The following is a 26,093-nucleotide window of genomic DNA, read 5'->3' as shown; positions in this document are numbered from 1 at the left end:
CAACTTATGCGAAGTGTCTCGTAATGAAACAAAAGACAAAAGAGAGAAGATGCTGTTATTTAAAGATAAAAAATGGCGTCAGAGTGGAAATAAAAAAAAAGATACTTCGCAAGCTGAGATTTTAAGAAATAAGTGCCTTCTTTCATTATGACTCGTTCTTTTTTTTTCTCTCTTTTCAAGATTATCTTCACTGTCTTAATAGTCAGAGACGTCGCAAGCCACAAGTTGTTTAATTACAAACACTATTTTTTCCCTTATCGTATCTTTCATATAATTCTTAATGTTCTTACGTTTTAATGTAAGACAGGTTGTAAAGATACGAAACTGTAGCATTTAATTTTTTTAGAAAATTAAATTCCAAATTCTCTTAATGCTAATTTTGTATCCTAATTTAAAAACAAAAATCGTTATTCGATTAAAATTCTCTTTGAAATTAATTTAATTTACTCTCTCTAGTGCTTGAAATTAATGTTCAAAAGCAAGGGTGTGGCGATAGTTTCCCCTGATGAAAGCTTCGGATAGAAATCTTAATCGACGAATTTTCAATTAAAATTCGAATTTACCAGAATAAATAATCATTTCAGTTTCAGAATCAATAGCGAAATAAATTAATCCCTACTTTGAGTTCGAATTTTTAAAAGTGTGATTTCTATCAGAAACTTACAAGCAGGTTTTTTTAAAAAAATGGTGATGGTTTTTAACTGGTGGCCTATCTTTTTTTTTTCCTTTTTCTGCCCTACAGTGAAACGATCACGAACTAGAGAGAACAACACAACACCGGAAGGGTATAGGCCCTGAAGGAGATCTGATAATTTAACTTCCTGCAAAAGAAGGTTCGGTGGCTGTAAAATCTATTCGCATGATTTTTGTCTTTTCCACAAAGCATGACTATTTTTTTTTTTTATTTAACTTCTTTCTGCATGGTGTGTTATTGTTTTTACAAAGAAACAGTTCGAAACCTTGAAAAGGTGATAAAATTGATATTTATTTTAATGAATTCAACCTCTAAGGATAGAAAATTGGAAAGATAAAATTTCCTAAATAAATTTTCCTAAGTCATCCTAAAGATGATAATAATAATTATGAAGAAATATTTAAATATTTTCTTGGTAATTGAAATTTTGTTTATTATTTATTAGCCGTATCTTTAGATGTTCGCGTTTGTTTCTCAGTGTTGGAAAAGACGATGCTTGCGTTACCCTCTTAATCAGATTGTCCACGTAGCTCATTTCTCGGCGTCTAGTTTAATTTGATTCGTTTTGATTTAAGTGCTTTGTTTCTCCAACGTATTTCATCTCTTGAATTACTATAGTTTATTATTTGACTATGATAACAATATGAATTGCTCGTTTCTTAAATGATAAATATCGCATATTGTCTGCTAAAATACTGGTTTAATTAAAGTTCTTTTTTTTTAATTTCCAAATTTAATAACAGGGAATTTTCATTAGATCTTAGCAAATACGAGTCCTAATTTTTTTTTCCTAACTAGTGATGTACATGAACGAAAAATACGAGAAATGAGCAATGTTGCAAGAGAATTTATATATTCTTTTGTTTCTTTCTCTCCTATCGCATCTTATCTCAGATGTTACTATTCTCGAATTGTATGTCTCAATAATTGAATTATGAGAGAAAATTGCGAAGTATTATTTTAACATCAAAAATCAAAATGGATTAAAATAAACTGCAACGCTTTAATCCATTAAATGAATTCATCGACGAATTAATTTTTCAAAACAGATACGAATTATTTGATTTTGATTGAGAGATGGGTATATATTTTTGTCACTGCAAAAATTAATCAAAAAGTGGATTATTTTAATCTTCTTTGATGTAAAATTAAGCTACGATGCTTTTTAATACTTCATAATTTACTGTGAGCTATTTAAATATTTTAATATTCAGGAAAATATCTAGCAATAACAAATTAACATGATTGTCATAAAAATTTGATTTTTGTTTTTCCTTGCTTTCCAGAGAGAATTTTGACTTTTTCCCCGACCCTAAAGAATTTTTAATTTACTTTTTAAAAAATAATTATTAGAAACACTGAAAACTGTTTTTTCAAATACATTTATTTATGAATATCTTTAAATTTAAAATTATTCGAAACATTAATAATTTTCTTTTAAATAAATATTTAATTTCTATTATATTATTTTTCCATTTTTTATTATATAATTTTCTCATAGGAATAAAGATTTTAAAAAATTTTAAATTCAAAACCTTCTAAAATTCAATTATTTATAAAAATTGTAAACTCAATATCAAATCTTTCAAAATTCAATTACGGCCTCGCACTAAAACCTAATATTTACTAGTTTATTAACCATTTGGATACTTTTCTTTATTTGCTACACAAAAAGCTTCTTTTTTCGATGTTTGAGAATTTACACTATCTTCAAATTTGTTAACAGTTAAAAGAAAAATTATTTTCAAAAATTTTTATAAAGTTATTGGAAAAAATTTTAAAAATTGTAATAAAATCCATTAAAACGATTCAATTATTTTCACAAATTTTTCAAAATTAAATGATTTTTAATATCTACTATTTAAAAAAAAAATTGCCCAAAAGAATTGGATAATTTAAAAAAAAAAATGTTTATAAAATTCTTCGCAAAAATTCAATTATTTTCATAATTTAAAAAAATTTCCACAGGAATTGAATTATTTAAAACAGAATTTTCCTGAAATTTTTTCAAAAGAAATCCATTATTTAAATAGTTTTTAAAAAATTCTTCGCAAGAATTCAATTTATTTTCATAAATAAAAAAATTCCCACAGGAATTCGATTATTTAAAACTGAATTTTCCTAATATTTTTTCAAAAGAAATCCATTATTTAAATAATTTTTATAAAATTCTTCGCAAGAATTCAATTATTTTTATAAATAATAAAATTCTTCTCAGGAATTCAATTATTTTTATAAATATTAAATCTCACCGCAGGATTTAAATTATTTTTAATAAAATTTTTAATAAATTCCGCGAGAAGTGCAACTTATTATTCTTGACAATTTTAATAAAATTCTTTGAAAGAATTTAATTATTTTAAAAATTTTTTAATGAAATTCTTTCTAATAATTGAATTGTTTTCAATATAATTTTAATGAAATTTTTTGAAAGAATTCTATTATTTTCATAAATAATATAAAATTTTCAAAAAAAGTCAATTATATTTAAAACTCATCGCAGGATTTTAATTATTTTTAATATAATTTTTAATTTATTTCGCTAAGAACGCAATATTATTCTTGAAAATTTGAATAAAATTCTTCGAAAAAATTCAATTATCAAAAAAATTTGATATAATTTGTTTCGCAGAGTGTAATAATTATTTTCAATTTATTTTTAATTACATTTCTTGAATGAATTTAATTATTATCAAAAATTTTAATGCAATTCTTCGTAAAAATTCAATTATTTTTAAAAAATGTTGATAAAGTTCTTTATAAGAATTGAAATTTAAGAAATATTCAATTTTTCAGATAAATTATTTATTATTTAAATACTTGAATTCTAGTAGAATTTTCTAACAAGAATTGATTTAGAATTGAATAAAATAAAATGATTAAAGTTTTGAATAATTTTATTTATAAATTTTAAGAAAAAAATTATTGGATTTTGGAAGAATTACTTTTGTAATTTTTATAAATAGTTCAAAAATGCGTTAAATTGAAATCATTTGAAATATTTTAATTACTGTAGACAAAATAAAATAAATAGGTATTTAAATATATATTTGAAAAGATTATTACATTTTTGAATGTAATTATGAAATTATAACAAAATTGAGTCGTCAAGTTTAATTGTTCGATAGCTATTTTTTTACTACTTTTTTATGTAAAAAATACTTTTTGTTAAAAAAAAGAAGGTATTAAAACGAACTTTATTAAAATTTTTTATTCTTGTGAAGAAAATTAATTGTAATTAAATTTTTATTGGAAAAAATTATTGAATTTTTAAAGAACTTTATTTAAAATTGGGAAAAAATTAAGTTTTTAAAGAAATTTAATTAAATTAAATTTTGTAGAAAATATTTTCGTAGGTATTTACAAAAAAATTGCCGAATCGAAAAATTAATTTTACATTATTTTGAAACATTCTTTTTTAAAAACTGTTTTTAAGCTGAAAAATAATTTCTGACCGATTTTATTTTATGGCCATTGAATTTCTCTAAAAAAATTACTATAAAAACAATTTTATCAAATATTTCAATTATTTTCTTGATATAGTTAAAAATATCGGTGTCCCTCCCCTTAATTTCAAAGATTTAAATTCGAAATTAAAAAAAAAATAAATTGCGAACATTTTTATTTGAAATTTTAAAAAATTAGATGATTTAAAATCTTTCAATTCCATTTTTTTAAATAATTGAACCTTTCTGGACAGGTGATTGAAAATTTTTGAATGAATTATAATTTTTTAAAATTCTATTAAAATTTTTAAGAATTTATTTATTCATTTTATTTATTTATTTATTCAAAATTTTATGAATAATTTTGAAAATAATCGAAAAAAAACCAGTAGGTAATTTTTAAAATCAAATTATTTCAAATTTTCAACATTTATAAATTAGTAAAATAATCTAAAAGTAAATAATTAAAGAATAAAAATATTTATGAATTCAGAATATGAAATATTCTCTGAATATAAAATATTCTTGGAGCAGGTTGGTATTGAATCGTATATTATTCTCGATTTCAAGCTCAGTTTCCATTCATCTCTTTTTTAAATTACCTCTTTTAATGTTTGATTCTAAAAGAGAAACAAATGAGTAATGAGATAGTGAGACGATAATTAAAAATAAAAAAACATGCGATTTTCTATTATGCAGAAATTGAGATCGATGTGATATTTGAGAATAAATATAATGTACATCACTATAAAAAAATCCCGAACGTATTTTTTATCGAAAAAATTTTAAAGTATAAATATTTTTTAAGAAATAAATTATTTCTTGTCAATTCGGTAAAATAAATTTAGAAAAATGGTCAGGTACTTTTCTTTGCTTTCATTTCTTTGCTAATTTTGCTTTTTAAATTGTATAGTGCTAATGGTGATTTGTAAAAAAATTGTCTTTAATTTTCCTGTTTTTTTTGCAAATTCTTGATGTTTCAGTGCGTAGAACGTTGAAGAATGGTCTTTCGGAAGAAGAAAAGAAGCACATCGCCGCATATATAAAGGGCTATTGACTGTGATAGATACTTGCCCGAAGACTATAATAACGCCCTCCAACTTCGATATCGTTTTATTTTCATTTAATAATCGAAATCTTATTTCTGACTTCGATAAGTCTGACAGATCCGAAAAAAGAAGAAAGGGCGATGAAAATATGTATGCGTAGTGATACCAAGAAGGTGAGAGAAAATTCTAAAAAAAAAAATTCAATTTCTTTTCATTTCTTTTTTGTTAATCGAATAGTAAATTTTAAAAAGTTGGAAATTTTTTTTTGTCTCATCAATTATTTGCAATTTTTTTTTCTATATTTAAAAAAAAAATCTACGTTTATTTTTCGATTAGTTCACTATTTTTAGAAATCTAATTTTTAGAAATTAGTTTAAAAAAATTTAGATCAGAAGTTGAAATTTATTGAATTCAAGATTTTTTGTTCTGCAATCAGGACAACGATCTTAAATTAAACTGCAAGAAGACTGTTTTTGTTTTAGCTTTCACGTGATTTTTTTTCTAATGAAAGAATCTCTTCAAGTGATTTCCGTTAAAGCTTTTTGTTTATTAAGTTAAGTAATTACGACTGTTTCAGTTTTTTTTTTTTAATTATCAGCTGTACCTGAATGAGAAAAAAAAGTGGATTTTATTCGATTGTTTCTTCTTTTCCGTTAGAGACAAATTTTTTCCAGAGTTTTAAAGAAAATCTGATTTTCATTTCTAGTAATTTCATTTATAGTTTTTAAATTATTTAATGAAAGTTATTTTATAATTTTATTATTAGCATGTTTTTAGTTGAATAATTTAATAATTTATATTCAAGTTTGAAAAAGAATAAAAGACGATAAAATAAAATAAAATAAAATTTGAATTAAGAGCGAATGACACTTGCTTTTTCGGAAAAAAAAAATCGATTTGCATTGCATTTTTGGTGTCTCTACGCTGTGCTTCCATTTTTTTTTTGAATCGTTTGTCATTAATGACAGTCGATCAAGTTTCGACTGAATCTTTAAGGTGATAAGTTAATACCGAAGCTAATCTTAAAGTCAAAAATTAGGCTGATCGAGAGCTAATCATTCGTAAAATCGCGACTCATTCCTTTTTTGAGTCTTTGTGATTAATTGATTAATATTTGAGAATTAAATAATAAGCCGCAAAATATACCTTTCACTTGGAGTGTTAATTATTATTGACGTTTCAATTATCGAATAATCGTTACTTAATTATAAATAATATCAGCTTTATGATGAAAATGACATTATTAAAATGGCTTTTGAATTTGTCAGCTGTTTTTTTTTTTTGCGAAACGTGGTCTTGGAAATAAATAAAAACGAAATTTAATTAATTTTCTCTTAAAGTAAAGAAATTAGGCCACGAAAAAAAGTATTTCTAATAGTTGAATGTTAAATTGTATTTAAAAAAAATAACTAGGGTGCCTTCTCGAGCAGAAAAAAAAATTACTGCCGTTCATAAGAAAATATAATTATTCTCAAATGTAAATATTTAAAGAAATTGTTTTGTACAGAACAAAACGAATTTTATAAATTTTTTGATATATACGGTGATGAATTTTTTTTTCCCATGAGAAATGCGTATTAGCGCAGTGGCCATTACTTAGCTCAAAATAAAACTTCGATTTCTATTAAAAAAAAAAGAGAGAAACGAACACATTTTAAAAAATGTTCTTAGGAAGCGAAATATTTAGAAATCTGCAAAATATGTTGCATTATTTAAGTTGTAGTTAGATTTTATTTCAATACAACGAATGTGATCAATTTCAAATTGATAAAAAAAAAAAAAAATTTGTTAATAGTGAGGAGAAAAAAGAAAATGAAAATACACTTTAAAAATAATTTAAACTACTTTATCTATTTGTCGCAGTGCACGATTGTATTATGTTGTATGCTCCGAGAATGTGATTGTTATAAAAATAAAGAATGGCAAAGATCTCTCAAGTATAATTTGTTTTGCTTCATTTTATTTCAGGATTATTCAACTAATATTGTCAATTGAGGAGCAATCAGGAATATTTAAAGTATATTTAAATTTCGTGAATGAAGTTTTGAGAAAGACGACGATTGAGATTCCATTTAAGAAAATTTCGCGATGTGAAATTGTGCTACGGAAAATTTTGCTTCTTTTAGAAGAAGACGAAATGAGAAAAATTGATTTCAAAATTGGTTTTTCATTATGAAAAAGTAGAAGAAAATTTACAGGTAATTTTTTTTTTAATTCTTAAGTTGTATATATAGTTTAAGTTGCAACAATATTTTTCATTTTAAAAGTATTTAAATTCAATTATTTTCAAAATTAATAAAATTTTTCACAAGAATTCAATTATTTTTATAAATAATAAAATTCTCTGCAGGAATTCTATTATTTTTATAAATTTTAAAACTAGATAGGTATTGTTTAATAATCTTTCGAAGCAGGCAATGAAACGGAAATAAAATTTCAACAAAAATATAATTGCAATGCAGCTAGCTTATCTAGTTTTCATTAGATGCAGCACATGCGTATAGTGAAAAGCGAATTCATATTTAAACTTACATTTTCGATAAGCGGTTTGCGGCCTTGCAGGCGCAATACCTAAAGTAGTTGTTCTATACGAGATAAAAAAATTTCGTACTACCAGGAATTAATTTTGATTATAATATAAATAATAATTATTACTATTATCACCTAGGAGTAATCTTAATAAAAAACTAAAAATAAGTATAATTATTGGATAATAAACAATAAAGTGATTTGTGCTAAATAGTTTTATGTCTGCTTTCGTCTATCTTGTCAAAGTTACTTCTCTTGGTGTAAAACATAAAGAAAAATTAAGCAACGAATTTTCTGAATTTATAAATTAGTTATGATATTTATTTATTTATCTACTTATTTACGGGTATCGAGTGTTATTGAAAGTGAAAAATGATTTATATTAGTTGCAGTTTAATTTTGTACCGGATTTTTAAGGAACTATTTGTCTATTAATTTTTTATTTCTATTTATATTTCAATTAATTTTTTATTTCAGATTACTTTGTAAAAAAAAATTGAATGCGACGTTATGTAAATTTATTCTTAAAAGTGTCTACTCTTCTTTCATCAAAAGGTATGTGCATTTTTTTTATTATTCGAAATTCTCTTCACAATGCAAATATATTTTGTCGTAATTAGAATGACGAACATATTTTTTGTGTTTAAAAAAAAGTTAATTTTAGTTGGATTAAATTTTTTCTTTAGTGTTTTAGAATTAAAATAACATTTTGATTATATTGCTTATGAATAATTCGCTGGAATTAATGTTACTTCATTTTTTTATCATATCTCTCCTAAAACACTTAAAATTCCTTGATTTTAGATATTTCTCTCCCCCTTTTACTATTTTTTTTTTAAAGAAACAGAAAAAATTGAACAAAAAAAGTATGATTTAAAAAAGAGTACAAATATAAATAAACCTTGGGAAATAAAAAGTAAAAGTTATTTTAGAAATAACAATTTTTAATACTAAATTTAAATTTTATCGAAGTAAATTTTACTAATTACTGATACGGTAAAATTTATGGATTTTAAAATAAAAGTGTCGATCTAAAAAAGTTTTAATAACATTCTTTGCAAGTTTTCAATTATTTTTATAAACAACAAAAATTCATTACAAGAATTCAATTATTTTGAACAGTACCTAATAAAATTTTTAGCAGAAATTTAATTATTTTCAAAAATTTTTTTTTAATTGTCATCAAGATTTCAATTATTTTTATAAATAGTAAAATTCTTTTTATTAGGAATTAAACTATTTTTTAAAAATAATTAAAGGAATCGCAGAATTTCAATTATTTTTAATACAATTTTAATTAAATTCCTCAAAAAATGCAATTATTCTTCAAAATTTTATTAAAATTCATCACAAGAATTCAATTATTTTCAAAAGTAATAAAATTCTTCACAGAAATTAAATTATTTTCAAAAATTTTTTTCTAATTTCTCGTAAAGATTTTAAATATCTTTATAATATAGCAAAATTCTTGGACGAAATTCTTGATAAAATTTAAATTATTTTCGAAATTTTTTCTCAATTTAATGATTTTTAATATCTGGTATTTTAATAAAAATTCCCAAAATATCAATTATTATTAATACAATTTAAATTGAATTCCTCTAAAAAAGTAATCATTTTTAAAAAATTTATTAAAATTCGTCCACAGAATTCAATTATTTAAAAATTTATTTATAAAATTCTTTATAAGAATTGAATTTTAAAAAACATTTAATTACTCAATAAATTATTTATTTTAAAATATAAATAATTGAATTCTCGTAGAATTTTCTAATTCTTGTCAAAATTTAAATTCTTCGCTAAAATTCAATTATGCTACAAAATTTTAATAAAATTCGTGTCAAAATTTTAATTATTTTCAAAAATTTTCCTCAATTCAATGATTTTCAATATCTACTGTAAATTTTAATAAAATTTTTGAAAAGAATTCAATTATTTTATAGGAATTTAATAAAACTCTACACAAAGATTTAATTATTTGCATAAATAATAAAAATTTCACAGGAATTAAATTGTTTACAAAGTTTTTGTAAATTTCTTCTCAAAAGTTTAATTTCTTCGCAAAAATTCAATTATTTTCAAAAATAATAACAATTTTTACAGGGATTCAATTATTTTTATGAATAATAAAATTCTTTTTAGGAATTCAATTATTTTTAATTGAATTTTAATCAAAATTCTCGAAAAATGTCATTATTCTCAAAAATTTGTTTATTTATTTATTTGAAAAATTTTTAATTTGTCTAAAGAATTCAAGTATTTAAAATAAATTTAATAAAATTCGACAAAAACGTTTAATTATTTTCATGAATAATAAAATTCTTTTTAGGAATTCAATTAATTTTTAATCAAATTTCTCGAAAAATGTAATTATTTTGAAAAATTTTATTAAAATATTTCGAAAGAATTCAATTATTAAAAATTTTTTTTGCTAACATTTTTTATGAAAATTCAATTTTGAAAAAAATTCATTTAATTATTTATTTTTGTATTTAAATAATTGAATTCCTTTAGAATTTTCTAATACAAAATTTATTTAGAAATGAATTTCAGTTAAAAATTTCAAATAATAATTAAATATTGAAAGCATTATAGCCGGAATTTTTATAAATAATCGAATTTTGAAAAGATTTCGAATTAAAATCTTTAAAAATGAATTTTTCGTAATTTTAATCAACAATTCTGTACAACTAATTTTTTTTGAAAAAGTTTAATTGAATTGAATTGAATTTTCTTGAAGAAGAATTTTAGTTAAAAATTGTAAAAATGAATAATTCAATTGAAATTATGAGAGTAATTTTGAAAAAAGTTTGAGTTTGATATTTTTCAAAAAGTCAATAATTATGTTATTATTAAAAATAATGATCATTAAATATTTATTTAAAAAAGAAGTTATTGGTGTTTTGGAATAATTTTACTTTTTGAAGAAATTTGAAAATAAATGTAATAGAACATTTTTTTGAGTATCTAATAATTTTTAGTGTGAATCAGAATATTCTTTAAGTTCAGGGAAAGAGTCAAAATCAGTCAGGAAAAAGTTTGGAAATCAGGGAAAAATAAGGAGAAAACAAAATTAAATTTTTGTAGCAACTTTGATATGGTATATTAATTGAAAATACAAAACACATTTTATTAACAAAGTGTGCTTGAAATGCACAATTTATTTTTAACTTTTATCCAACTTTAACAACATACAATATAATGTAATAATAAAAACGTATCAATTACAATGATTCATGATAGCAACGAGAAAGAGACAATATTGGTAGTACAACAAATCTTCAAAAAATTTGTTATCCACTGTTATGTTATTTTAAGTACAATTAAAAATGATATAATAAAAGTATAGAGAATTTTGATCAAAAATTGAAAAAGGTGATTTATTATTTCTATAGAATATGATTATGAAGCTGTTTTGAGTACAATAATTGACAGAGCAGAGTAACACATCATTTTTCATAAATTTCATCTATTCCACACTCAAGTAAAAAACACTCCGATTTTTTTTTTCTCCCTTCACATTTGCGCAATAATGAATTTTTCGAAACTTTTTACAATTGGGGGTGGGGGGGGGGGGATCGTGCGGCGATTGAATTTATCTATTTGGAATGTTCTATACAGTATAAATGCAACATTAATTACCAGCGATTGTTATGAATAATAATTCTTTTTTTACATTATAAAATTACAAATATTATTTAGAATTCGAAAAGAATGAAATGAAGTGGTTAAATATTTTATATTATTACAAAAAGAATATATATTTATAAAATTACAAAGTATATAAAAAGACTTGGCTTTAAAATTTAAAGAGGAGAAGAAAGAATAATTCGATTTTTTTTTCGTTTTATAACTGAAATTAAATTGTACTTATAAACTAATAAAAAAAAATTAAACTGTGATCTTAATATTAAGCCCGGGTTATTCCTCTGAAATATCTGAACTTTTATACAATATTTAAAAGATAAAAAATTCAATAATTATTGTTATTTACAATAGGTTTGATGTGTCTCTAAATAAATCTATTATATAATAGAGTAATCAATTATTGCATACGAGTGAAAAGCAGGAATCGTTGGATTCTTTTTTCTCTTTCGCAAATGCTTATTGATACATTCAGTTTATCGTATTTCGTCAAGTCGTATAAGTTTTTTTTGTTTTTATTTTAAAAAATCACTTTTTTACTATAATAATAATAATAATAATAATAATAATAATTCATCGTTGAATGGAGAATTCGATGTTTTTAATTTTTTATTTCTCCATAAGAAAATTTATCTATGAGTCCATTTTCTGTGTTTTCAAAAATATATTTCGTTTATGAGAGAAAATTTCAGAAACGAAAGACAATATAATGATGACACAGATGAATTGAAAATTTATTTATTAGGGAATAAAAGTTGTTGTCCCCTTTTATTGCACGAGCTTTTATCATTGTTTCGATCAAAACTGTACTTCAGATATATTTTTTCTGTAGGACAGTAAAAATTCAATGAAAAAAGATTTTAGGTGTTTGAAGTCTTTTAAAGTTCATCGTGCTTTGGCCCGCTGAATTCCTCATGTGAAATAAAGCCATTTTTGTCCTTGTCTTCGTGTTGGAAAATCTCCTCAACCAGTTTGTCGTTATTTTCCAACATCTTTTTGACTTCCTCGTTATCCTCTCCTGCTTCCTTAGCACCATCCATCTGCTTGGCGAGGTACTTACTCACCTGCCGAGAATAAATTGACAGTTAGATTTTTATATTATTATTTTTTTTTTTGGAAAATTATATTCAGTAATATAGACAGATAAAAGAAATATTGGATATTCATTCAATTTATCGGGGTTAATGAAATTAAATAATGTCAGAAAATCAATTTATCATTCAAGAAAATATAATTTTATCTACTTTAATAATAATTTTTTTTATTAAAGATAAAATTATATTTAAATTGAATTTTTTCTTTTTGTTTTCTCTCATTTAATTTTTATCCGTCTGGAAAGAGTATATATACGAGTATTGGATTGTAGAATTGATTTTAATGTTGACTAGCGTTTCTTTTTTCATCTTTTTTATATTTTACCACTCTTTTTACGTATTCAGTTTACTTCCACCTTTATTATTTAAAAAATTTTTTAAATATTTCAACCTTTCGTTGACTTAGTCGGTCCTTAAAAATAAAATTATCTGCTTCATTTGAAGAAATGGCATATTTAATTCAAAGATAAATTATGGTTCATTTTAAATTATAAATAATTTTATTTTTAAAGATCTGAATCAAAGAATGTCAAATGAAATTTATATTACATGAATTTTATGTCAATTAAAATTTATGTCAAATGAATATTATGTCAAATAACATTTGACATGTTAAATTATTTAAAGTTAAATAAGATTTCGTGGAATATTAATTCTACAGGAATTAAAATATTTCAAATGATTTCAATGTAACGCATTTTTGAAATTTAACTATTTCGAAAAATTACAAAAGTAATTCTTTCAAAATTCAATCATTTTTTTCTTGAAATTTATAAATAAAATTATTCACAACTCTAATCATTTTATTTTATTCAATTTTAAATTAATTCTTATTAGAAAATTTTACGAGAATTCAATTTAAATTCAACAATAAATAATTTATAGAATAATTGAATATTTCTTAAATTAGAATTTTCATAAAGAACTTTATAAACATTTTTTGAACTAATTGAATTTTTGAGAAAAATTGCATTAAAATTTTTTGATAATAATTAAATTTATTCAGGAAATGTAATTAAAATGAATTGAAAATAATTATAATACTCTAATAAACAAATTATATTAAATTTTTTTAAATAATTGAATTTTTTCGAAGAATTTTAATTTTATTCAAATTTTTAAGAATAATTGCCATTTTGAGGAATTAAAAATTAAAATTATATTAAAAATAATTGAAATCCTGCGATGAGTTTTATTATTTATGGAAATAATTGAATTTTTGTCACCGAACTTTAATAAAGTTTTTAAAATAATTGCATTCTTGAGAAGAATTTAAAAAAAATCTTTTTAAAGAAAATAATGATGTTTTTCAAAAAATTTTATGAAAATTGTATTTTAAATAATTGAAATGCTTTGAAAATTATATATTATTTATAAAAATAATTGAATTCTTTCAAAAAATTTTATTAAAATAATATTGTAAACAATTCAATTATTATAAAGAGATCGATTAAAATTTTTTAAAATAATTGAATTTTTTCACAGAATTTTATTCAAATTTTTAAGAATAATTGCCTTTTTGCAGAATTCATTTAAAATTGTATTAAAAATGATTGAAATCCTGCGATGAGTCTTAACATTTATAAAAATAATTAAATTCTTACAACGATTATTATTAAAATTTTTATTATTTATAAAAATAATTGAATTCTTGCGAAGAATTTTTAATTTATTTAAATAATTGATTTTGTTTCGAAAAATATTAGGAAAATTCTGTTTTAAATAATTGAATTTCTGTGAAAATTTGTTGATTTATGAAAATAATTGAATGTTTGCAAAGAATTTTATGAAAAATTTTTTTAAATTATTCAATTCTTTGAAGAAAATGTTTATTAAAATTGTAGATATTAAAAATCACTGAATTATGAAAAATTTGTGAAAATAATTGAATCGTTTTAAAGAATTTTATTAAAATTAAAAAAAAGAATTGAATTCCTTGCGCAAAATTTTATTATTTATGAAAGTATTTTAATTCTTTAGAAGAAGTTTTTTAAAATTTGTGAACACAATTAAATTTTTTTCAAAGAATTTATTATTTATTAAAATAATAATTAAATTCTGGCGTAAAAATTTGTTAATTATTTTTGAAAATAATTGAATAATATTGAATTTAATTAAAACAGAATTTTCAGAATTTTTTCAAATTTATTAAAATTTGTGAGAAAAATTGAATTCTTTCTAGGAATTTAATAAAAATGTTATTGAAAATTATTGAATTCTGGCGTAAAAATTTGTTAATATTTTTGAAAATAATTGGATTTTGGAAGAGAATTTTATTATTTACAAAGATAATTGAAATTTTGACGAGAATCTATTTAAATAATTGATTTTTTCGAAAAATATTAGGAAAATTCTGTTTTAAATAATTGAATTCTTTTGAAAAATTTCTTTTTATGAAAAAGTTGTTTGCGAAGAATTTTATAAACATTTTTTTAAAATTATTCAATTCTTTTGGGGTAAATTATCAAACATGGAAAAAAAGTAGCTTGTAGTGTAACAAATAAAAAAAATTTCTCCGAATAGTAACAAATCGTAAAAAAAGTAATAAATAGTAGGTTTTAGTAGATAAGTGCGAGGCCTGCAATTTAATTATTATTTTCTTTAATTTTTAAATAAAATTCTTCTTTAAATAAATTATTTTTAATAATTTTTGAAAAAGTTCTTCTTTGAGAATTTTTAAGTCCATTTGTTTACATTTCAATTTTACCTGAAATTTCAATTATTGGAAAATTCTACAATTAAATATACATTAGAAAGTAAAAACTTGAAATACTTTTAAAAAATTTCGATTAAGCTTTTTAAAAAAAATTAATTACATAGAATTTTTAATTAAAAGTATGAAAAATTCAGATTTTCAAAGATTTTGATTTCAAACATAATTTAATTTACAAAATTAAATTATTTCTAAAAATTGCAATTATTAGTAACTTCTCAAAAATTTAATTATTATCTAAAACTTTAACTGAAATGTTCGAAATAAATATTAACTATATACTTAAACGAAATTTAAAAAAGAATAATGTGAAAATAAAATTGCATTAGTGTTAATACTTAATAAAAATAATTCCTTTCTGCCTCATAATTTCAGCATCGACAGTTTAGTTTTGACGGAACTTCATTTTCTTTTTTTTTCTGTAAAATTAATGCTCCATGAAATGTTTGTGGCTTTTAGTGAATTCCCAGATTATCTTTGGAGATTAAATCGATCCATTGGTAATTGATATTTGTGAATTACTGCTCTAGGAAAAAGGGAGGTTCGGTATAAATGTTGAGAACGTGTCCCAGGAAGGATTAACTCATTCCATTTTGTCAAAAGTTAAAGTTATTCTTGCAATTTTCATTCAAGTACTTGAAAAATTTACTATAATATAGTAAATTAATTTTAATTAATTAATTAATTAATTTTAAATTAATTTATTATAAATTCTTAATATTATTAAGAATTTATTCATTTTTCTGTAAGGCTTCTTCTTCTTCTTCTTCAATATTAATATAATTTAATATAAATGTTAAAATTAAATTCAATATATTTAATGTTTAATATCAAATAACTTCATGATGTCTCTATTTCCATAAATTATTATAAATTATTCATAATCCATAAATGAACTGAATTTTCACTTTTTCATTAAATATTAATCCAATTATAAATAAATGGTGAATAAGCATTAAAAATTTACACTTTTATTTCTTTTTTACTATGAACTTTATCCCAGAATGTTTTATTTCTTTTTTATTGTGAATTTAATTCCAGAATGTTTTAAATAGTTTAGATAAATGTCTGTTGGTTCAAATACTATTTTTGAGTCAACTTATAAATAATTTAAAAATAAAACTTTTGTTACCTTTCTAAATTACTAATTGCTTTTTTAATACTGTTGAGGATTAATAATAATAATAATAATTATGTGTAAAAATTGTACATGCAAATTTAATAATTATGTACTACTGGAATTTTTCAATTAGAAATCAAAATAGCCCGAATTAGTTGATACCCTTGGTTTGCGAACAAAGAATCGATTTTCCAATTTTAAGACTCAAAATTTTTGACCTAAAAAAAAATTTCAATTTCTTGCAAGCGAAAAAAAAAATGAAAACCAAATGTCCCATAATTTTTAATTTATTTTATAAGCCAATAATTTTGAGCTTAAAATAAATTACAATCGATTCTTTGATCTTTGAATGACCATAAATTTTTACAGTAAATTTTGTGCACTAAAATTTTTTAATTTCATGCAATTTTTTTTACGTTTTATTGAATTAGTTTTTTTTTCTAAAAGGACTCTGGTATTTAAATACGATTGAATTTAATTTATTAAGAAAAATATTGAATGTTTCGTGTGTAATTTTACTTGACAATCGATAAGTGATTGGAATTAGTATTTTGAAGCCAGTACCAAATGCCCCAGAAAAATGAATAAATAAAAGGATCTTGCCATTGCGCTCACCTCCTCGCGCGACAGTTGGTTGTCATTGTCTTCATCGATTTCCTTAAATACATTTGTCACTGGAGCCGAATCGCCGATGTTGATAAGTTCAACGTCGAAATGTAAAGTTGCACCTAAAACAAAATCATTTCAATTAGATTGTTATTTAATAGTTAAAATTTAAAATCCTTACTTGATAAGGATAACTGTAAATGAACTATAAGTTAATTATAATTTACAGAGAAACCTGTCGAAATATTTTTACAGGTTTGAGTGTAACTTTAAGTTGACTATAATTTGACTATAAGTTAACTAAAAGTTGATTTCAATTTTATTTTAAATTTATTATTTTAATTTTAGAAAAAACTGTATTTTTTTTGTTTGTAAATTTAGACGAAATTCTTTTATTTTTTATTATTAAACGAAATAAAACCTTTGTTAATAATACATTGTAGAACAAAGCGTTGGCATGCAAACTTCAAAGCTTTTATCTGCACCGAGGAAAAAAGTCGGAAAATCTGATTGATTGAAACAGAATAACAATTTTTATTCGTTTCCTGTCAGTTAAAAATAATTACCACTGTCTATTTATCCGCATAGAGAAAATTTTTAAAGTGCTCGAAAAATATAAAATATGATAAATAGATTTTTTTTAATTCTTTAATTTTAAGAATATTGAATATAGGTCTCGGATCGACTTTAAGTACCAAAACAAAAAAAAAACAGTTTTAGTCGAAAGTAAAAAAAATTATATATATTTTTAAGTCGCAAAATTTTTTTAATTTTTAGCTAAGTCTGGCCTCGCAATCATCTACTAAAAGTTTTCGTAATTCAATGATTTTTAATATCTACTATTTTAATAAAAAATTTCCCACAAGAATTGAATTAATTTAAAAACAATGCTTGTAAAATTCTTCGCAAACATTCAATTATTTTCATAAATAAAAAAATGTTCACAGGAATTCAATTATTTAAAACAGAATTTTCCTAATATTTTTCGAAATTAATCAATTATTTAAATAGATTTTTAGAAAATTCTTCGCAAGAATTCAATTATTTTTATAAATAATAAAATTCTTCTCAGGACTTGAATTATTTTTTTTTAAATTTCAATAATAATCTTTGCAAGAATTCAATTATTTTCAAATAAAAAGTAATAAAATTCTTCAGAGAAATTCAATTATGTTCAAAAATTTTAAAAGATTCTTTTCCGAAATTCAATTATTTTCAAAAATATTGACAAATTTTTACGCCAGAATTAAATAATTTTCAATACAATTTTTATTAAGGCTCCTGCAAAGAATTCAATTTTTTTCACAAATTTTAATAAAATTCTTCAATATAATTGAATTATTTTCAAAAATATTAACACATTTTTTTAGTTCAAAATAAATTATTTTAATAAATAATAAAATTCTTCGAAAAAATTTAATTGTGTTCACAAATTTTAATTAACTTCTTCTAAAAAAATTCAATTATTTTCATTAATAATACAATTTTTTGCAAAGAATTCAATTCATTTCTTAATTTTAATAAAATTCTTTAAACGATTCAATTATTTTCATAAATTTTACATAATTCAATGATTTTTAATATCTACTATTTTAATTAAAAAATTTTCAAAAATAATTGAATAATTTAAAACAAATGTTTACAAAATTCTTCGCAAACATTCAATTATTTTCATAAATTAAAAAAATTTTTACATGAATTCAATTATTTAAAACAGAATTTTCCTAATGTTTTTCGAAAAAAATCAATTATTTAAATAGATTTTTATAAAATTCTTCTCAAGAATTCAATTATTTCCATAAATAATAAAATTCTTCTCAGGAATTCAATTATTTTTAAAAATTTTACAAATAATAATCGTTGCAAGAATTCAATTATTTTTATAAATATTAAAACTCATTGTAGGATTTCAATTATTTTTAATACAATTTCAAATGAATTCCGCGAAAAATGCAAAGACTATTCTTATAAATTTTAATAAATTTCTTTGCATAATTTCTATTATTTTTAATCTTAGTTTGAATTTTTCGTGAATTTAATTGGAAGTTGTAAAGAACTCATAGTTTTTTGTTAAATTTTGATATTATTTGATATTGAAAATGATTATAACAAACTTAATAAGTTTACTTTTTAAAAACAAAATAAGAATATTATAGAAAATTATTTAAATAACAATTAAAATATTAGTATCAGTAGTAAAAGTCGATTTTAGTCAGACAAAATTGCGAATACAATGAAAAACATAATAATAAAGCTTAGAAAGTATTTTTTTTAAGGGTGTGTGGAATCAGCCAACTTCAATTAATACATGTATTAATATTCCCACCGGTTTTCTAAAAAAATATTTAATAAATCTTGACAAAATATAAGAAAAATAATATTTTATTTATTGAGGCATGGATCTCTAGTCCAATTAATACAAAAATTTGCTTTTAAATATTATTTTTCATTTAATAAAAAGTTTGATATTTTTTGAGAAAAAAAGACAATCAAATACAAATTAATATTGAAAAAGATGAATAAATTTATATTTTTCTATGTTAACATTCATTTTTTTCAATGGCAATTTGTATTCGATTGTCTTTTTTTCTCGAAAATTGTCAAAAAAATGAAAGTTTGAATAGAAAAATATAAATTTATTCATTTTTTTTAATATTAATTTGTATTTGATTGTCTTTTTTTCTCAGAAAATATCAAACTTTTTATTAAATGAAAAATAATATTTAAAAGCAAATTTTTGTATTAATTGGATTAGAGATCCATGCCTCAATAAATAAAATATTATTTTTTTTATATTTTGTCAAGATTTATTAAATATTTTTTTAGAAAACTGGTGGGAATATTAATACATGTATTAATTGAAGTTGGCTGATTCCACATACCCTTAATAAATAATACAAAATGATACAAAACTGTTTAAAAACCACTTAAAACATTAATATTAGTAGTAAAAGTCGATTTTAGTCAGACAACATTGTAAATATAATGAAACAAATAATAAGCTTAGAAATTACTTTTAATAAAAACAAATTAAGAAAATCATACAAAACAATTTAAATAAAATATTAAAATCAGTAGTAAAAGTCGATTGTAGTCAGACAAAATTGTAAATACATTAAATATGATAATAATAAGCTTAAAAGTACATTTTTTAAAGAAAAATAGAAAAATTACTAAAAATTGTTTAAAAAACACTTAAAACATTAATATTAGTAGTAAAAGTCGATTTTAGTCAGACAACATTGTAAATATAATGAAACAAATAATAAGCTTAGAAATTACTTTTAATAAAAACAAATTAAGAAAATCATACAAAATAGTTTAAATAAAATATTAAAATCAATAGTAAAAGTCGACTTAAGTCAGACAAAAGTGTAAAAATTGTAAGGACAATCTTAGAAAGTATTTTTTTTCAAACAAAATAGGACAATTATTAAGTCATACAAAATTGTTTTAATTAATTCCATTAAAAATGTAATCACTCTTAAAAATTTGAATAAAATTCTTCGAAAAAATTCAATTTCTATTTTAAAAAATTTGATATAATTTGTTTCTTATAATTATTTTCAATTCATTTTTAATTCCATTTCTTGAATGAATTTAATTATTATCAAAAATTGTTATGCAATTTTTCGTAAAAATTCAATTATTTTAAAAAATGTTGATAAAGTGTTCTTTAGAAGAATTCAATTTTAAGAAATATTCAATTTTTCAGATAAATTATTTATTATTTAAATAATTGAATTCTCCTAGAACTTTCTAATAAGATTTAATTTAGAATTGTATAAAATAAAATGATTAAAGTTTTGAATAATTTTATTTATAAATTTCAAGAAAAATGAATTGAAAAATGATTGAATTTTGATGGAATTACTTTTTTAATTTTTAGAAATAGTTAAATTTCAAAAATGCGTTATATTGAAATCATTTGAAATATTTTAATTCCTGTAGAGAAAATAAATAGGTATTTAAATATTTATTTTAAAAAATTATTCCATTTTTGAATGTAATTAAGAAAGTATAAAAAAATTGAGTCGTCAAGTTTAATTTTTCGATAGCTACTTTTTTACTACTTTTTTCTGTCTTTAAGCTACTTTTTTTAAAATTAATTATCGAGTACGAAGTCTGCTCAGTTGAAAATCTAATGAATCATTGCCTACGGTGGAAACAGTTTAAATTAAAAGCTACAAATTTTTATAGTCTGGCCATGGCGTTGGCCATGGCTTCTAGATTTTGGCCATGGCCAAAATTAAATTAAAATGTATAAATTTAAAAATTTGGAAGCATTATTCCAGTAAAATTATCTACAGAACATTGATTAGAATTGCAGAATGGTAGATAATTCCAGTAAAATTCTGTAGAACTTTTTGGAACTGGGCGTGTGGGTAATGTTGATTAGAAAACCTTGTTATGATTATTAATTTTGTGCATCACAACATAGAATCACAAAATATAACAATGGTTGTCGAAGGCTAACAAATTGCTCCTGCCGCGAACAACAAGAGAGAAAGAGATATTGTACATTAGTTATGGATGGTCCCGTAGCGACTACACGAGCACTAATGAAATATGATGCTTAATTATTCATCATTTAAATGCAAAATGACTTGTGTTCGCGGCGTTTATATATCCCAAAAATGTTTGTTCAGTGTAAAACAATATTAAATTTCATTCATTGAATCATACATTGGTTGCTGCATACGTGACTAATTTTCATTAACTCAAAAACTTGCACTATTCATATATATATAAGAAAGATACCGTAGGCGATCTTCTGTTGCATAAGAAAATCACATTAAATTACACATCGTATTACTTGTAATCGTGTGTGTAATTAGAGCAGGAAGTCATGTCTCGCAATCTACAAAACTGAAACTTATGAGAGGAGGAAACTATAATATGAGATTCTAAGAAATAAATACTGTTTTATGACGTTTAGAAAATTGTATCAAAACCAGGCATCACTTTTTTTTCTCAAAAAAGGTGAAAAGGGGAATTTTTTCCCTCAAAATGGGGATAAAAATTTATTTCTTTATACAACTTGCATATATAATTCAAATTTTTCATCATATAGCTTCCATTAAATTTTTTAAAAATGGTTCGATTTTAAGAGTTGCCACAAAACATTAATTTTGTTCTTCCCTGACTTTTCCCTGATTACAAGACAAAATTTTCCCTTTTTCCCTCAAGAATATTTTGCGATTCCCTCTAAAAATGATTAGATACGAAAACAAATGTTCTATTCCGTTTATTTACGAATTTCTTTAACTGTAAAATTATTCGAAAACAGCAATAACTTCTTTTTTCAAAAAATATGTAATCATTATTATTTTGCCATATAGGAATTAAGATTTTAAAAACATTCAAATTTAAATCTTTTTGAAATTCAACAAATTACTAAGAATATTATTATAAAACATGAAGAAAGTGATTACTCCGAGTCATCGACTCGGAGTAATCACTTTCTTCCTGTTTTATAATAATTAAAGATGACCGAGTGATAAAGATCATTATTTTCTACTATAAAAAATATTTTTACTGTAACTTCTTTAAAATTATTTTCATCATTTCAATTCAATTATATTATTTTCTAGAATTTGTAACTAAAATTCGTCTTTAAATCAATTATTTACGATAATTTAAAAAAAAATCAGAGAATTTTCAAATATATTTATTTACTACAATTCAATTTTACGAAATTTCATCGATTATTCGAAAATTCTTTAATTAAATATATATTTGAAAATAAAAACTTCGAATAATTTTAATAAAACTTTTTGAGAGAAATTAATTCTAAAGAATTGTTAGTTAAAAATATGAAAAATTCAGATTTTCAACGATTTCAATTTGAAACTTTTTCAAAATTCAATTATTTTTAAAAATTCACGCTATAATGCTTTAAATATTCAATTATTGTGTAAAATTTTAATTTTTAACTGAAATTCACTTAAATCAATTTCTATTAGAAAATTCTACGAGAATTCAATTATTTAAAATACAAAAATAAATAATTTATATTGAATAAATGAAAGTTTCTTAATATTTAATTCTCATAAAGAATTTTATCAACTAAATTTTAAATAATTAAATTCTTTCGACTAATTTTAATAAAAATTTTCAAAAGAAATTAGATTTTTCGAGGTATTTGATTAAAATTGTACTCAAAATAATTGAAATTCTCCGATGAATTTGATTATTTCTGAAAATAATGGAATTATTACGAAGAAATTTATAAAAAATTTGTAAATACCAGAATTCTTGTGAAATTATTTTATTATATATGAAAATAATTAAACGTTTGCGTAGAATTTTAATAAAATTTTTTTTAAATAATTGAATTCTTTTGGAGAATTTTATTAAAATAGTGGACATTGAATATCATTGAATTTAGGAAAATTTTTGAAAATAATTAAATTTCAAAAAGAATTTTATTATTTATAAAGAGAATTGAAAATTTGACGAGAATTTCTTAAAATTTTTGAATATAATTGAATCTCTGAGAAGATAAATTTTATTTTTCATAAAATTAATTTAATTAATTTCATAATTTATGCAAATAGTTGAAATTTTGACAAGAAATATTATTAAAATTTTTAAAAATAATTGAATTTCAGAGAAGAATTTTATTATTTATAAAGAGAATTGAAATTTTGACAAGAATTTTTAAAAATTTTTAAATATAATTGAATTTTTAAGAAGAATTTTATAATTTTTGAAAAAAATTGAAATTTTGCCAAGAGTTTTATTAAAATTTTGAAAATAATTGAATTTCTGAGAAGATAAATTTTATTTTTGATAAAATTTTATAATTTTTGCAAATAATTGAAATTTGGCCAAGAATTTTATAAAAATTTTTGAAAATAATTGAATTTTGAAGAAGAATTTTATTATTTATAAACAAAATTTAAATTTTGAAGAGAATTTCATTAAAGTTTTGAATATAATTGAATTTCTTTGAAGAATTTTATAATTTTTGCAAATAATTGAAATTTGGCCAAGAATTTTATTAAAATTTTTGAAAATAATTGAATTTCGAAAAAGAATTTTATTATTTATAAAGAGAATTGAAATTTTGACAAGAATTTATTTAAATTTTTGAATATAATTGAGGGCTCGGATCGAACCGACGCTTCGCAATGTTCTGTTTGCAATTATTTGAAAGTTCTCAAAAATTCAAATTTTTTTTAGGTGTTTTTAAACTAAAATTCCTCGTTAATTTATAACATTGAGTTTAAATTTTATGATTACACTTTGAAAAAGATTTCAAAAAAAGAAAAATTTATTTTTGATTAGAAAAAGGTGAAAAAGAGGACAAATCAGTAAAAAAGGGGAAAAAGGTTGGCAAATCGTCAAAAAAGGTGAAAAGGGTGATAAAATTAAAATAAGGGGATAAAAGGGGACCAACTGTAATGCCTGAAAAACTTTAGTGAAAGAAATGTCTTCGAGGAATAATTTGTACCTTTTTGGATCAAAGTTTAATACAATAATTTCCGCTTAATTTCTAAAAATGTCATTCTGCTCAGTTTCATTTTAAGCACATTGCGGTGATCAAATAGTGCATCGTTTGTTGCGGTAAACATTTTCGTTTCGAAATTCACGGCTAAATTTCGATTGCTGTTAAACGACAGATCCAATTTCAGAGATAAATTTAGATTAGTTCCCTTGATAATTCGAAAAATATATACAATGTTTTCAAAAATTCCCCCACCGTTCAAATGAATGGAATATTTTCTCAGTAAATACTCATTTTAGTAAATCACTCACTGAAAGATGAAAAATATTAATTAAAAATTTTGAAACTATAAATTATTCGAGTTCTGCATTTCGCAAACCGTAGGATGATTATTTTTTAACTTTATTTATACTTCGTAAAAATTAAAGCAAGTGGGTTGGCGCGCAAAGCCCTTTATTATTTATAAACAAACGAATAAACAAACGAGAGAGAGGAATACGTCCCGAGTTTATGTAAACTTCATGAGAAATTCTGTTCCCAGAAGTAATAAATTTTCCAAAATCCAATGATAATTATAATTGTTTTAATAATGAGAAATTATTTTCAATATCTAAAGTCGGTGTTATAAAACCTGTCTTTTAACCTGAATTTTCGTCCATAATTGAGATAACCATTTATTTACAGAAAGGATTTGAAAAAAAAAAAATCGTAACATTTACCTCCGGGAATAACGTTGCCAGCTCCTTTATCGCCGTAGCCCAATTCTGGTGGTATAATCAACTTCCGCTTTTCACCGACACACATGTCCACAAGTCCTTGATCCCAACCTTTGATAACTTGACCAACCCCTAATTGGAAAGTGAATGGTTGATCTCTATCCAAACTGTAACAATGCAATAATATTTCACTGAAAATCTTGTCACTATTTTAATGAAATATTGGATATAATTAGAAAACAAATATGATGGTATATGTAGTTTAGAATTTTTTTAAAATGTTTTACTTTACTTTGAAATTAATTACAAATTCAACTTCAATTAGTGAACTGTTTTACATAATAGATTGTTTAGTCAGATCATGATTTGAAAGATTATCTTTGATTTAATGGGAATGTACAATTGGGTATGTAATTTTGATTCTAATGTGTCTATTAGTGTAGGTTTATGATCGTGTTGTAAACATATTTTCATTAATTTGGAGCTATTTGGTCCTAAATTTGAATTTCTCCTAAAAAAAATATCAAAATTTGGATTTGAATAAAAGACATTTGAACCTTTTTAAGGAATTTGATTATAATTTTTGAGAACAGTTTTTTGATTTCTAGTATTAGCGAATTTAAATGAAAGTAGTGGAAATTCTAAAAAAAACAGAAATAGTAATTGTACCTACATGTTTAGAACCAATGTTCCTAAATGAAGATGCAGTTCCCTAATTGAAATTCTGAATTCTTTTTTTAATTGTAAATTATTAAAGATTATGAAAGATTAAAACTGAGGAACTTCTTGACCTGTAAGGTCAAGAAGTTCCTCAGTTTTAATCTTTTTCGTTTATTTTAGTTTTAATTTCTTCCTTTCTTTTTTATGGTTCAATTCGTAAGCTAAATTTTCATTTATATGCAATACATTATTTTCCAAATATAACAACGGATTTTGTAAATTTAAATTTTAAAATAACATTGCCAAGTTTATCATTTGACGAGCGCGCGCGCGGCGATAACCTTAATTTCTTATCAGTCTAGTTCGCC

At 21.8% G+C, this 26,093-nt stretch overlaps 2 protein-coding genes across 9 annotated transcripts in view; one reads left to right on the top strand and one right to left on the bottom strand.

Annotated features, from left to right (window-relative positions):
* Positions 1–7,129, top strand: part of LOC122499947 (FH1/FH2 domain-containing protein 3) — a 207,183-nt gene extending 200,054 nt beyond the window's left edge. For 5 of the 7 annotated variants that reach the window (XM_043608586.1, XM_043608814.1, XM_043608738.1 and 2 more), the window contains one exon: positions 5,124–7,129. In XM_043608586.1, coding sequence (XP_043464521.1) covers positions 5,124–5,197 — 74 coding nt within the window. In that variant the 3' untranslated portion in view covers positions 5,198–7,129. Of the gene's footprint in view, positions 1–742; positions 834–5,123 lie in introns of all 7 variants that reach the window. The other 2 variants (XM_043608655.1, XM_043609059.1) reach the window with 1 other exon arrangement.
* Positions 7,130–10,845: 3,716 nt separating this feature from the next.
* Positions 10,846–26,093, bottom strand: part of LOC122501013 (peptidyl-prolyl cis-trans isomerase FKBP2) — a 53,982-nt gene continuing 38,734 nt past the window's right edge. The window contains exons 2-4 of one of the 2 annotated variants that reach the window (XM_043610263.1): positions 25,069–25,232; positions 16,894–17,018; positions 10,846–12,427 (exon numbers count right to left, since the gene is read on the bottom strand). In XM_043610263.1, the coding sequence (XP_043466198.1) occupies positions 12,242–12,427; positions 16,894–17,018; positions 25,069–25,232 (475 nt within the window). In that variant the 3' untranslated portion in view covers positions 10,846–12,241. The remainder of the gene's footprint in view (positions 12,428–16,893; positions 17,019–25,068; positions 25,233–26,093) is intronic. The other variant, XM_043610348.1, reaches the window with a different exon arrangement.

Source organism: Leptopilina heterotoma, unplaced genomic scaffold, assembly GCF_015476425.1.
Source record: "Leptopilina heterotoma isolate Lh14 unplaced genomic scaffold, ASM1547642v1 Lhet_0, whole genome shotgun sequence".
Classification (NCBI taxonomy): Eukaryota; Metazoa; Arthropoda; class Insecta; order Hymenoptera; family Figitidae; genus Leptopilina; species Leptopilina heterotoma.
Note: the sequence above shows the minus strand (reverse complement) of the source record. Positions and strands in the feature narration are given on the sequence as shown.